Below are 15,026 nucleotides of genomic sequence, written 5' to 3'. Positions count from 1 at the left end.
TAGGGAAAGGCTTTATGGATGAAGTGTCATTTGAACTGGTCTTTGTCAGAGAAAGTGGGGAATGGAAAATGTTCCCACATTAGGATGAGAGAATAATTTCCTGATTGATTTTGATGGTCAAGGTATGTCAATTCCTATTCAAAGTGTTTATATGCAGTATGAGGCAGTCAATAATGGAATAAGTATCACTTGAATTCTTGAACTGGGACCTAGTCTGTATCACACACAAAATATGATGAACCAGCATAATGGAGAAAATAGAATGAAAGCATAGAGGTGAATTAGGATAAACTGAATTTGTATCAGATACAATTATGTTGCAATCTTGTTCGTTTACATTTTGTAACACAGTGAGAGCAGTTTGAAAACAAAAGCAAAAATGCTGTAAATGATACCCCCAACAAACATTTTAGTGGGTATTTTGGGCAGAGCAATTCTTTCAGTTCTGTTGTTTGCACTTTTTCCCCTCCTCACTCCTACCCTACATCATTGTGAAAACCCAGAATACCTATCTCTTCTTACTTCCAAATGTTTCTTGAGAGTGATATCACCCCCAGTTGATAAACACTGGTAGAGTTGGAATACATTGCCCATCCTGCTAGGCAGGAGTTCACACTTGTTCCTTTCTGTAGTATACCCTAGCCTGCTCAAATGGCATTTTAGCAGAGAGGGCTTTCCTATCAACTCTCTATAATATAGCAAACCTCATTCATATCCTGCATTCCAGCATTCCCTTGCCTCCTTAAGCTCTTTAGTTTTTTCTCCAGTACTTTTTTTCTTTTTCAGTACTTATTTTTTATTGTTGTATCCTCCTCCACTACTCTCACCCGTGGAATGAGCATTATGAGGGCAGAGACAGACATCTAGAATGGTGCTTGACACATGGTAGCAGCAGTTCAAATATGTACTGAATGAATGGGTGGATGAATTAATACTGTATTTCTCTTAACTTCTGAGAAGTTAAGAAGCATCAGTGAGTTTGAGGTTATATTCCTACTGTCAAGGGCAGACTTAGTTGTTTTACTCTGGAGGAAGATTCAACATGGTCATAAAGATGAGAAGCTTTAACAAAGATATATGCCTGAACAGAAATCTTTCATTCAACAAATATTTACTGAGCACCTAGCATAGGCCAGGCTCTATGCTAGGTTTTAGGGACACAATGGAAAGAAAAACCAGCATTGTCCCTATTATCAGAGAGTAAGTTGAGTGAAATATACCATGGTGAAGTAATCATGCAAATAAGTGTATGCAAACTGTGGTGAATATTGTCCTTCTGAACAGAATTGGGCTGAGGGAGAATATGAGGCATAGCCCAAGTTTTCCTTCAAAACCGATTTGGGACTTTTTCCAGAATAATAAGACTGATTGAAGACATTGAGGCTTCAAAATTTTGTACCATAGAGAGCATGGCAAGAATTTTGGCCTGGAAGGAATTTAAAGCAGATGTAATAAAAAGTTTCCTTAATGAAATGTTTGTTTAGTGGCTATACTGTCTAATGCTACATTAGGTACTGAAAGGATTCAGAGATATTCCAAATATGTGGGACAAAATTTCTCTCTTCAAAGAGTATAGTATCAACTTGGGAAGTAATTGACACATTATACCGGTGGTTAACCCCTGGCAGTAGTCTGTAAATATGCTGTGTTATGTTATAACTCTGGCCTTTGAGGATGAGGCACAGAAATGTAACCCTTGACAGAAATTTTCCTATCTATTGAAAATGAAATTTCCACATATTATGATGATTTAATCTAAATTTTATATTAACCCATATATTTATTCTTAAGAGACATTTTATTATCAAAGTGTTGTCTTACTTGTAAGCTTTAAGAAAAAGAGCCACTGATGCTTGACATAGTAGTTATGGCTAATGGGAATGCATGGCCAAAGGAGGAGCCATGTGCCTTCTTTTTTTATTCAGTAGTTAATCTTCTTAAAAGATTAAGAAAACCTTGTAAACAAGGTGGCCCAACCATATATGCATTCTTTTTACTGGGAATAAGTTTCCTGTGGTCAAAAAATTTTATAAGAATAATATTTACAACAATAATGGCTATCATATTTTGAGCATTTACTATTTGTCAGGTACTGTTCTAAGCAGTCTGTGTATAATAACTCATTTTGTCCTCACAGTGAACCTATGAGGATATTATTATCCCTGTTTTTTTAATTGAAGTATATGTGACATACACTATTATATTAGTTTTGTGTTACAATATAATGATTTGACGTTTGAATACATTGCAAAATGGTCACCACAATAAGTCTAGTTACCACTTGTCAGCATATAAAGTTAATACTACATTATTGACTATTTTCCATGCTGTACATTTCATGCCCGTGACTTATTTTTTAGCTGGAAGTTTGTACCTCTTGATCCCCTTCACCCATTCTACCCACTCACCTCCCACCTACCTCCACTCCTTCTCTCCTCTGGCAACCACCAGTCTATTCTCTGTATCTAAGAGTCTAGGTTTTGTTTTGTTTTGTTTGTTTGTTTTGTGTTTTAGAGTCTATGTGTAAGTGAAATCATGCGGTATTTGTCTTTCTCTGTCTGACTTATTTAGCATAATACTCTCAAGCTCCATCCATGTTGTGGCACATGGCAGTATTCCTTTCTTTTTTATGGCTGAGTGGTATTCTAGTGTGTATCTTCTTTATATTCATCCATCAATGGACACTTAAGTTGTTTCCATATGTTGGCTATTGTGAATAATGCTGCAGTGAACAGAGGGGCACATATATCTTTTCTAGTTAGTGTTTTCATTTTCTTCGGATAAATACCCAGAAGTGGAATTGCTGGTTAGTACAGTAGTTCATTTTTAATTTTCTGAGGAACCTCCACACTGTTTTCCATAGTAGCTGCACCAGTTTATATTCCCACCAACAGTACACAGGGGTTCCCTTTTTCCCACATCTTTGCCAACACTTGTTATTTCTTATCTTTTAAATAATAGCCATTCTATTGGGTGTGAGGTGATACCTCATTGTGGTTTTGTTTTGCATTTATCTGATGATTAGTGGTGTTGAGCATCTTTTCATGTGCCTGTTGCCCATCTGTATGTCTGTGGGAAAATGTCTATTCAGATCCTTATACCCGTTTTTTAATCAGATTGTTTTTATGTTACTTAGTTGTATAAGTTCTTTTTATATTTTGGATATTAACCCTTTATCAGATATATAATTTGCAAATATCTTCTCCCATTCAGTAGGTTGTATTTTCATTTCATTGATGGTTTCCTTTGCTGTGCAGAAGCTTTTTAGTTTGATGTAGTCCCATTTGTTTATTTTTCCTTTTGTTTCCCTTGCCTTTGGATCAGGTACAAAAAAAAAAATTGCTAAGACCAGTGTCAAGGAGCTTACTGCCTATCTTTTCTTCTAGAATATTTATGGTTTCAGGTTTTATATTCAAGTCTTGAATCCATTTTGAGTTTATTTTTATATATGGTGTAAGATAGTGGTCCAGTTTCACTCTTTTACTTGCATCTGTCCAACTTTCCCAGCATAGTTTATTGAAGAGACTGTCCTATCCCCATTGTGTATTCTTGCCTCCTTAGTTGTAAATTAATTAACTGTGTATGTGTGGGTTTATTTCTGAGCTTTCTATTCTGTTCCATTGATCTATGTGTCTTTTTATACCAATACCATACTGTTTTGATTACTATAGCATTGTAATATAGTTTGAAATCAGGGAGCATGGTACCTTTGGCTTTGTTATTCTTTCTCAAGATTGCTTTGACCATTTGGGGTCTTTTGTGGTTCCATACAAAGTTTAGGATTATTTGTTCTGGTTCTGTGAAAAATGCCATTGGAATTTTGATAGGGATTGCACTGAATCTATCGATTGTTTTGGGTAGTATGGACATTTTAACAATATTCTTTCAATCCATGAGCACAAAATATCTTTCCACTTATTTTGTATCTTTTTCAGTTTTTTCATCTCTGTCTTATATTTTCATCTATGTCTTATATTTTAAAGATCGTTTGCCTCCTGGTTAAATTTATTCCTAGGTTTTTTGTTTTGGGTTTTTTTTTTTTTTTTGGTGCAGTTGTAAATGGGATTCTTTTCTTGATTTTTCATTCTGATAGTTTATTATTACTGTATAGAAATGCAGTAGATTTTTGTATATTAATTTTGTGTCTTGCAATTTAACTGAATTCATTTATTAATTCTAACATATTTTTGCTGGAGTCTTTAGGGTTTTCTATATAGTATCATGTCAACTGCAAATAGTGACAGTTTACTTTCTCCTTTCCAATTTTGATGCCTTTTATTTCTTTGTCCTGCCTAATTGCTGTGGCTAGGACTACTGGTACTATGTTGAATAAAAGTGGGTAGAGTGGGCACCCTTGTCTTGTCCCTGATCTTAGAGGAAAAGCTTTTAGCTTTTCACCATTGAATATGATACTAGCTGTGGGTTTGTCATATATCACATTAATCACATTGAAGTACATTCCTTCTGTACCCACTTTGTTGAGACTTTTTATCATAAATGGATGTTGAATTTTTTCCAAAGTTTTTTCTGCATCTATTGAGATGATCATATGATTTTTATCTTTCATTTTGTTAATGTGGTGTAATACATTGGTTGATTTGTGGATGTTGAGCCACTGTTGCATCCCTGGGATAAATCCCACTTGATCATCCTGTGTGATCCTTTTAATGTATTGTTGCATTTGATTTGCTAATATTTTATTGAGAATTTTTGCATATATGTTTGTCAGGGATATTGGCCTGTAATTTTCTTTTTTTGTGGCGTCTTTGGTTTTGTTATCAGGGTAATGCTGGCTTTGTAAAATGAGTTTGAGACGGATAGGTATTAAATCTTTCTTGAATGTTTGGTAGAATTCATCAGTGAAGCCATCTAGTCCTGTACTTTTGTTTGTTGGGAGCTTTTGATTACTGATTCAATCTCCTTACTAGTAATTGGTCTCTTCACATTTTCTATTTTGTCATGATTCAGTCTTGGGAGATTGTATGTTTCTAGGAATTTATCTGTTTTTTCTAGGTGGTCCAATTTGTTGGCATATAATTGTTCAGAGTGTCTCTTTGCTCCTTTGTGTTTGAGTGGTATCAGTTGTAACCTCTCTTGCATTTCTGATTTTATTTATTGGAGTCCTCTCTTTTTTTTTCTTCGTGAGTGTGGCTAAAGGCTTGTCAGTTTTGTTTATCTTTTCAAAGAACTAGCTCTTAGTTTTATTGATCTTTTCTATTGTTTTTTAGTCTCTATTTCATTTATTACACTTTGATCTTTATTATTTCCTTCTTTCTACTAACTTTGGGCTTCACTTCTTTTTCTAGTTCATTTACGTGTAAAGTTAGATTGTTTTAGATTTTCTTGTTTCTTGAGATTGGCCTGTATTGCTATGACCTTCTCTCTTAGAAACACTTTTGTTGCATCCCATAAGGTTTGGTGTGTGGTATTTCTTTTTTTTTTAAATTTTTATTGGAGTATAGTTGCTTTACAATGTTGTGTTAGTTTCCGCTGTGCAGCAAACTGAATCAGTTATATATATACATATTATCCGCTCTTTCTTAGATTTCCTTCCCATTTAGGTCACCACAGAGCATTGAGTAGAGTTCCCTGTGCTATACAGTAGGTTCTCATTAGTTATTTGTTTTATACATAGTAGCGTATATATGTCAATCCCAGTCTCCCAATTCATCCCACCCACTCCTCCCCACCTTGGTGACCATAAGTTTGTTCTTTACATCTGTGACTATTTCTGCTTTGCAAATACATTCATCTCTACCATTTTTCTAGATTCCACATGCAAGCAATATTATACGATACTTGTTTTTCTCTTTCTGACTTTCTTCACTCTGTATGACAATCTCTAGGTCCACCCATGTCTCTGCAAATGGCACTATTTCGTTCCTTTTTGTGGCTGAGTAATATTCCATTGTATATATGTACCAAATCTTCTTTATCCATTCCTCTGTCGATGGATATTTAGGTTGCTTCCACTTTTGTTGCATCCCATAAGGTTTGGTGTGTGGTATTTCTGTCCCTAGGTATTTTTTTATTTCTCCTTTGATTTCTCCAGTGATCCATTGGTTGTTCAGTTGTTTTTTTTTTAAATTGAAGTATTGTTGATTTACAACGTTGTGTTAGTTTCATGTATACAGCAAAGTGATTCACTTATACACACAAGAGCAAGTCTCTTGGCATCATTTTTCCAATAGCATTTGCTCACTTTGTGTCTCTGTGTCACATTTTGGTAATTCTTGCAATATTTTAAAACCTCCACCAGGGAAAAGATTATGACTTGCTAAAGGCTCACATGAGGATTGGCAGTTTTTAGTAATAAAGTATTTTTTAAAATTAAGGTTTGCACATTGTTTTTTTAGATATAATGCCGTTGCACACTTAATAGACTACGATATAGAGTAAACATAACTTCTGTATGCACTGAGAAACCAAAAGCTTTATGTGACTCACTTTATTGCAATATTCATTTCACTGTAATGATCTGGAACCAAACCTGCAATATCTCAGAGGTATGCCTGAATATGAAATGTTCAATAGACAAATCCATAGAGACAGAGAGTAGATTAGTGGTTGCCAGGGTATAGGAAATATGGAAACATGTCTAGGTTCTCTTTAACAATAGAACTTTATTTTGAGTATACAAGGGGATAATGAGGTAGGAAGGACATTTGTTATGTATACTGTACTTCTAAGATTGGGATGAATATCAGGCCTTGTGGAAAATCAAAACGTGTTACACAGTGTTGTTTTAGATAATACAATCTGAGGTAGAGGGAGTTACTCAGGCTCTCATTTTGCATCCCACACGTATATTTTCCAGGAGAATGAGAATCCACTTGGATTGGTGTGTCACCATTCAATATGGAGAATCTCTTTTGGGCGTTGTTTCATGCCAAGCCAAGTTAGAAGGCCTTTCTCATGTCCAACCAATATATGAATGCTTTTGACTTAGGCACTTTTCTCTACTCAAATCAGTTGTGACCAGATTGGGGATTTATTTTGTGACATGTGGCAGGGCCCTAGAGCTTGATGGACTGTTTTTCCAGTATAGTGTGGAATTCATGGTGAACTTTGTGGAGGCAGTACAGTGCGATAGAAAAGGCATGGGCTTTGCAGCAGACAGCCTTTGGCTTAAATTGTTCACCATGAGACCCTGGATAAATTTACTTTATCTGAGTCTCTGTTTCTTCATAAGTATAATAAGAGTAATGATACCTATCTTGTAGGTGAGGATTAAATGAGATAAGGATATGTAAAGTGGCACAGCAGCTAACACCTGGAAGGCACTCAACAAATGTTCCCTTCTTTTTGTAGAGGAAGTGTAATGGATTGAAAAAATCATGGACATTTGCATTTTTAGTTCTTTTATATTTCTTTAAGGGTTAAGAACCATTTTAAAAACTACCACAGTATAGATATTTTCACCTCTTCCACCCCCATGGAGCTTAATTGTAAGAGAACTATGTAGCCAGTAAAACCCCAAAAAGATACAATAAATTCATCAATGTTACATAAATTATGGCAATTAATTTGAGCTTCTGAAACAGAAACTGAAAGGCAATTATAGCAAAAGTGATGGTGATGATCATATATCATTGACCATTGATCACAGATTGACACTGATCTACTTTGGCACACTGTGGGGTGGGTGTGTGGGGGGAGTGATACTAGAGAAGTTGGATTCCAGCTGTGCCACAGTGTTCAAATTTAGAGCTTTCCGTTCTTTTTGGTTATTTGTGGTTATTAATAAGACTGTTATAAGCTGTCTCCTCCTGTGGGCTCAGTAGGGATTTTGGTTGTTGCAAGATGGCTTGTTGCACCAAGGAGTAACTGCCTTCATGAGCTATGGAAAGAAGGCTATCAAAGGATTCCATTTACCGTAGATGGTAATTTTAAGGCACACCATTTTAGTAATATACAACCCAGAATTAGATTAAGAATGTTCCTTTGTAAATTAGGAATGGCGTGATTTTGAATGAAAAAGTAGAGTGTTTATATGTTAAAAGGTAATTGTAAAATTGTCCTACAGTGCTGTAATTTCATGGGATTGTTCTTTAATTTCTTAATTTGCTACACCAATTTTATTGGAAGAAATGCTGTAGAACACTTTTTAAATTAAAACAAGTTTATATTACTGATTTTTAAATGAATGAGGTTTTTTTCTGTGATTCAAAAACATATATGCTATTTTTTCTTAAAGCCAAAATTATTTCTGAAAATGGTATTTGAAAGGTATAAATGTACAGTGACTTGTACTGAATATTTGAAATTTTTTGAGTATAACAAAAACGAAACAAAGTTTCTAATTTTTATTTTAAAATTGAAAATTCAGTAGTGAATACTTTAAGTTGAGCAGCCAATCAACTCATCATTAAGCAAAATGATAATTAACAGTGATTTTGTATGCTTTCTACAGGTTTTATTGAAAACTACAGCTGGAGATATTGACATAGAGTTGTGGTCAAAAGAAGCTCCTAAAGCTTGCAGAAATTTCATTCAGCTTTGTTTGGAAGGTAATCATAATTCTTGAATTTTATTCTGTAGGAGAAATTTTGTTAATTTAAAAATAAACTGCAGGGACTTCCCTGGTGGTCCAGTGGTTAAGACTCTGTGCCTCCACTGCAGGGGGCATGGGTTCAGTCCGTGGTCAGGGAACTAAGGTCTCACATACCGCATGGTGTGGCCAAAAATAAATAAAAATAAAATAAAATAAACTGCAGTGTATTTTTCCATAACATTGAAGACTGGTGTTAAATAGTGGTAATGGATGCTGGGAGTTGATATAAATGATACCATCTTGAGCTGTGTGTCAGGAAATGGAGAGAGGAGATAAAAATCCTTCCTCCCAATAAATCTCTATATCTTTTTTTTTTTTAATCTTTATGTCTTTAACAGAGATATTTATCTCAGCAAATAATACTTTGATCTTTTTTGATCTCCTTGGCTGTTTTCACTTCTTTCTTTCATCCTCTAAATATGGGTATTCCCCAAGATTGCCTTTAGTTCTCTATTGTCTTTACTCTTCAATTGTTACTTCCAACCAAGTGACTGTCAAATATAGAATTCCAGCCATTTCTCCTCTTTTGAGCTCTAATTTACATATCTAATTGCCTAGTGGACTTTTCTACTCAAATCTTCTACTGTCAGCTACAACTAAACTGATAAAAACCAAATTTACCAGTTTCTTCCCCAGACTGCCTTGACTGTCACCAACGTGATTGTAATTGCCTTTTACCTGGTCTTGCATTTTCTCATCTTTGATCCTTTACCCTCACATTTATTCATCTGGTATTTGAATCCTCATGCAGCTTAGCTTCCTAGCTTTCCAACTTTATTTTTCATTGCATATAACCACATGGTTTCAGTTGACTATTATCTTTATTTCCTGAGCAGTTCTTTCCCATTTCCACTCATACCTCCTTCATATCCTGAATCTTCTCATATCCTCCCTCGCCTTTTTGGAATACTTTCTCTTCTCTTCTTTTTCTATTCAAGTCACTTTTTTTTTTTCTTTTTGGCTACGCGGTCTGGCTTGTAGGATCTTAGTTCCCCCACCAGGGACTGAACCCTGGGCCCCAGCAGTGAAAGCACTTGAGTCCTAACCACTGGACCACCAGGGAATTCCACCACTTTTTAATGCCTATTCAAAATTCTACTTTCTCCACAAAGCCTTCCAGCCAGCTTTCAGTGATGGTATTATCAATGTCACTAGTAACTCTTAGATTTGAGTAATGAAGTTCAAGGTATCAGAAAACAGCACTTTGAGTCAAAAGCAAGATGTGAAAGAGAATACAAAATAACCAGTAGTATGGTACAGTGAGAGTTCTCCAAATAGATAACTAAACAAACAAAATTACCACGGGAAGATTTAAGGAATAAAACCACCCAGACCAAAACAAAAACAACCGCCTCTCCAAAACAAACAAAAAAAAAATCGAGCTGACAAAAAAGGAAAAGAGAAAAGAAGACATCTGTAAAGACCATTATTAATAATTGCTATGGCAGGCAGGAAGGAAATTGAATCAGACAGGTAGTTCAGTCAGAGAAGCCTCAAATAACTGTCAACAGAGCCGAGAAACACAGTAGACACTGAAAAGTAAGACTTGTTTCTGGAAAGAAGTTTTGAAGAATCAAGAGCTCAAATTTTACAGAAGAGTGAAAGTACAAAAACATTAGAAAGAATAAATGGTAAATTATAATCCATGACCAGGTGAATGGAAGAAACAGAAAACATCTGGATATAATATAACAATGAAAGAATAAATAAGGTTCTTAAGTTAGGTGATGATGAAACTTAATTACAACATTAAAAAATTATTTCCCTATTTATGAGAATACAATAAGAAAGAAAAAAGAATACGAAAATAATAAGAAAAAATAATTAGAGCAATTCTTTTAATTGAATAGGTGAGAAATAGAATTATTATTGCAAAAGCTAACAAGAAGCCTGAGAAAACTAATTTAAATAAAGCTCCTAAATGAATAAAGTCAAGGTTTTAAAATTTTAATTCAGAGAACCTCATTTTAATTCTCTGATTATATAATTTAAACAAGTGATGATATTTCTAGATCTTGTAATGGTCATATCAATATTTTAAAAAAAGGACATGATTTCCAAAATTAAAAAGCAAATAAATAAAAATGAGCAAGTGGGAGCACAGCCTCAGATATGGCTCTCAACTAAAATGGTGTTCACAGTTAAAGGGAAATTCTTAGTATTTTTTTTCCAGCTTTACTGAGGTATGATTGAGAAAAATTGTATATATTTAGATTATACAACATGATTTTTTTAAAGGTGTACAATGTGATGACTTAATATATGTATACATTGTGAAATGATTACCACAATCAAGTTAAGTAACATATCTGCCACCTCACATAGTTACCTTTTTGTGTGAGTGTATGTGGTGAGAACATGTACAAATTTCTAGTATACAATACAGTATTATTAACTAAAATCACCATGCTGTGCATTGGATCCCCAGAACTTATTCATCTTATAACTGAAAATTTGTATCTTTTTGACCAACATCTTCCCATTCCCCCATCACCTCCAGCCTGTGGCAACCACCATTCTACTCTCTGTTTCTATGAGTTGAACTTTTTTAGATTCCACATATAAGTGGGAATATACAGTATTTGTCTTTCTGTGTCTGGGGGGAGTTTTTAGTTTTTCTGAAAACAAAATATTTACAGTTATACAGACTTAATCTTGGATTTCAGGTCTTTGTAGGATAGTTAGGTAAACATTTAAAAATGAGTGAAAATTTTAAAAAATTGTAAGTTTAAAAAGTAGGTTAAAAAAGAAGAGAAGGAAAGGGAAGCTTGTTATCTTTGAAAATTTTGTTAGCTCCTCTGAAGAATGAGGAAGGAGTAGAATTTTAGGTCTGAAAAACAAAGTGGGGAGCAGAAAGAGAAGTAGATAAGAAAATCAAAATTTTTATACTTTATGTGACTATTAACTCTTGTGAAATTTTACCTCAGCCCTGTCTCCTGAATGTCCATGCTTCATCAGTTATCTTTTATCCCCTTCCTCCTTTAACAAGAGTTTTAATAATTTTTTAGAAGTTACAAATGTAAGTATATAGTAAGAGATTTAAAGAAATATCTTACAAAACTAAAATGTTTGTTTAAAAAAACCCAAGAGGCTAAAATAGAGAGCTCACAAAGGAGATTTAAATAAAAAGTTATTAATGATAATATTTACAAAATTAAACACAAAACAAAATTCTAGAAGAAGAACCAGATATACATGATTTTAAAATGCAAATATAAATTCCTGTGTGTATTAATACTTGGACAGAAATAAAATTAGTCAAAATATGTCATGATACCCATACATTGTACAGCCAGAAATAAAAAACATAATGACAAATAGCAGACTCACGGCATCCGAATAGAAACTTGATTTCCTATTTGAGGTACATGTAAATTTCTTTTTTTCAATAGTGGAGAAAATTCAGGAGGATATTATGAACACACATAATGAGATAATAAAACCCCTTCAAAATACTTATGGGAATGATACATAAACATTTAAGAAGGACGTCAAACATTATTGCAAGCAGGAAGATCTTTTAAGCACATGGTAAGCTGTAACTATAAATGCATAGTTCAACAGTGATTATTAATAAATTACAAGGAAGTGGAAATAATAGATATGGAAATTATTTGGAAATTTGCAATTCTAGGCACAATAGAATACAAAATTTAAGGTGTAGAGAAATTATAGAAAATTTCTACTCAATATATGTAGTAGTATAATAATTTCATTTATCCAACAAGAATATAATTAGGAAAATAAAGGAAAGCTTAAAGTTAAAATCCAACATCACTGAAAGACTTAATAGGAAATAGGAAAAAGAAATAAGATGGGTAATTTTAAAATTTGAAAGCACAAGTAATAAAGACCTCTTTCATGTCCCCCTTCCCTCATATCTAATAGATCTCTGAGCCTTATAGATCTTGCTTCCTAGAGAATTCTTGAATCTGTGCCTCTCAAAATAAGCCATAGTCATGTCTTGACTCTTAGGACAACAGTTGCTCTCTCTCTCTCTCCACCTTGTTACTTCCAATCAGTTCTTCGTTATGGGGTTTAAGTGATCCTTTGAAAAAGTAAATCTGATCATGTGCTCAAAAACTGTTGATTGCATGCACTATTTACAATAGCTAGGTCATGGAAGCAACCTAAATGCCCATTGACAGACGAATGGGTAAAGAAGATGTGGTACATATATGCAATGGAATATTACTCAGCCATAAAAAGGAACAAAATTGGGTCATGTGTAGAGACGTGGATGAATCTGTCACAGAGACTGTCATAGCGAAGTAAGTCAGAAAGAGAAAAACAAATATCGCATATTAACGCATATATGTGGAACCTAGAAAAATGGTACAGATGAACCCGTTTGCAGGGCAGAAATTGAGACACAGATGTAGAGAACAAACGTATGGACACCAAGTGGGGGAAGCAGTGGTGGGTGGTGGTGGTGGTATGATGAATTGGGAGATTAGGAATGACGTGTATACACTGATGTGTATAACATGGATGACTAATAAGAACCTGCTGTATAAAAAAATAAATTAAATAAAATTAAAAAATAATTAAAAAACTGTTGATTGCATATTATGGGCATAAAGGATTATTTTTATTTTTTGATACAGACTCAGGTAAGTATTCAAATTTGAGTATGGATTGGTAGAATTTAAGTGAAAATATTAAAGTCTGACCTCACATTTGTTTTGACCTTGAAAATTTATAGGTTGCCTCCACATTATCTTATTTAATCTTCAGAACAGCACTGTGAGTTAATTTATATTATTAGTTTTATAATGAGAAAATTACATGTGCAGTATGATGACTGTAGTTAATAATACTGTATTGCATATTTGGAAGTTGCTAAGACAGTAGATCTTAAAAGTTCTCATCGCAAGAAAAATAATTTTGTAACTATGTATGGTGATAGATGTTAACTAGTTTTATTGTCCGTGAACATTTCACAATATATACAAATATTGAATCACTATGTTGTACATCTGAAACTAGTGTAATTTTATGTGTCAATTATATCTCAATTTAAAAAAAGAGAGAGAAAAAAAAGAGAAAAAAAAAGAAAGAAAATTGAGTTTAAGTTTGCACCGCTAACAAGAGGCAAGGCTCCGAATTCCTGACTGCTATATACATTTTTAATCAGAGTAAATGGTTACTTAGGGATACAGGAGAAATACTTGTAGACTTCTTGATTTTTACAGTTTCTGGTTTGTAACCAAGGAGAACTTGTCTGTACTGGGGAGTTCTTGTGAACATAGCCTAACAGCTCTTCACTGGGAGAAGCGATTGAAAAAAATCCATTAATCTTCCTTTCTACTTCTTCCAATCCATCCTATGAACTGGATACAGTTGTTAGATTACAGATTACATTTTTTAAAATGTGGATTTTATTTCCAGTTATAGCTTGCAAATGTAAATAATTGTGAGGGGCCTGCAAGCCACAGTATTATAGTACTTCATGAATTATGATAAACCATAGTCATGTTTTGACTAATAAAGTATCACAAAGTACTCATGTAATTGGTGTTTTATGATTTATGTCAGTAATTGTATCATTACAGTGTCTGGCCCACAGTAGGCACTTGATAAGTATCTGTCATTGAATGAGTTGAGTTGGTTCAGTTTCAAGTAATAGAAGACTCAACTCAAAATTATTTAATTAATGAAGACATTTATCATCCTCTTTGATAAGAAATCTGGTGTCCAGAAGTTCTGCAGCTCAGTAAAGACTTTAGTGAACTATGCTCTTTCCATCTCTTTGCTTTGCATTCCTCAGCATGTGATTAAATTATGACTATGCTCAATAACTGAATCCAACTCAATCAATTAGGAGTTCATGTATGATCTCTCGTATGTTTATAGCTTCCCATTAATATATTTATACATAAATATAAGCAATTTTCTTCATTTAGCAAACTTACTGAGAGTCTAATTGGACTCATGTATTGTGTTGATTTATTTATTGAAAATTTCTTGAGGAGGGTGCATTGATGGTGCTAGACCTATAATCAGTGAGTAATTTTGATATATTTTGGGTTTGTATGTTGTTTGTATAAGTTAATTTTCTATGGGGAGAAGAGGAAGAATTAGGAAATAAGGTATTTATCTCTATGAGGGTTTCTCAATCTCCAGCACTGTTGACATTTTGAGCCAGTAATTCTTTGTTGTAGGGGCTTCCTGTGCTTTGTAGGATGTTTACTAGTATCCCTGGCCTCTACCTACTAGATGCCAGTAACATCTCCCATATTTGAAAACCAAATATTTCTAGACATTGACAAGTGTCCCCTAGGGAGAAAATTGCTGCTTTCTCCTCCCCCCAGTTGAGAACCACAGATCTATATCAAAACTCTCCAATTTTTATTTTGAAAACTGTAATCCAGAGTTTAAGAGAATCCTGAAAGTAGATATGAAACAACCACTACCATAGTTTCTATAGAAATTGTTCTGTTCTGAGTAGATATTTTATAATACGGAAGAA

At 33.9% G+C, this 15,026-nt stretch overlaps 1 protein-coding gene across 1 annotated transcript in view; it reads left to right on the top strand.

Annotated features, from left to right (window-relative positions):
- CWC27 (CWC27 spliceosome associated cyclophilin) overlaps positions 1–15,026 on the top strand; it is a gene marked incomplete at its 3' end in the record, with an annotated part of 161,935 nt that overhangs the window by 773 nt on the left and 146,136 nt on the right. The window contains exon 2 of the mRNA XM_007445648.1: positions 8,414–8,510. Coding sequence (XP_007445710.1) covers positions 8,414–8,510 — 97 coding nt within the window. The remainder of the gene's footprint in view (positions 1–8,413; positions 8,511–15,026) is intronic.

Source organism: Lipotes vexillifer, unplaced genomic scaffold (assembly GCF_000442215.2).
Source record: "Lipotes vexillifer unplaced genomic scaffold, Lipotes_vexillifer_v1.1 scaffold563, whole genome shotgun sequence".
NCBI classification, from domain to species: Eukaryota; Metazoa; Chordata; class Mammalia; order Artiodactyla; family Lipotidae; genus Lipotes; species Lipotes vexillifer.
This window is presented reverse-complemented; position numbering and strand designations above follow the sequence as displayed.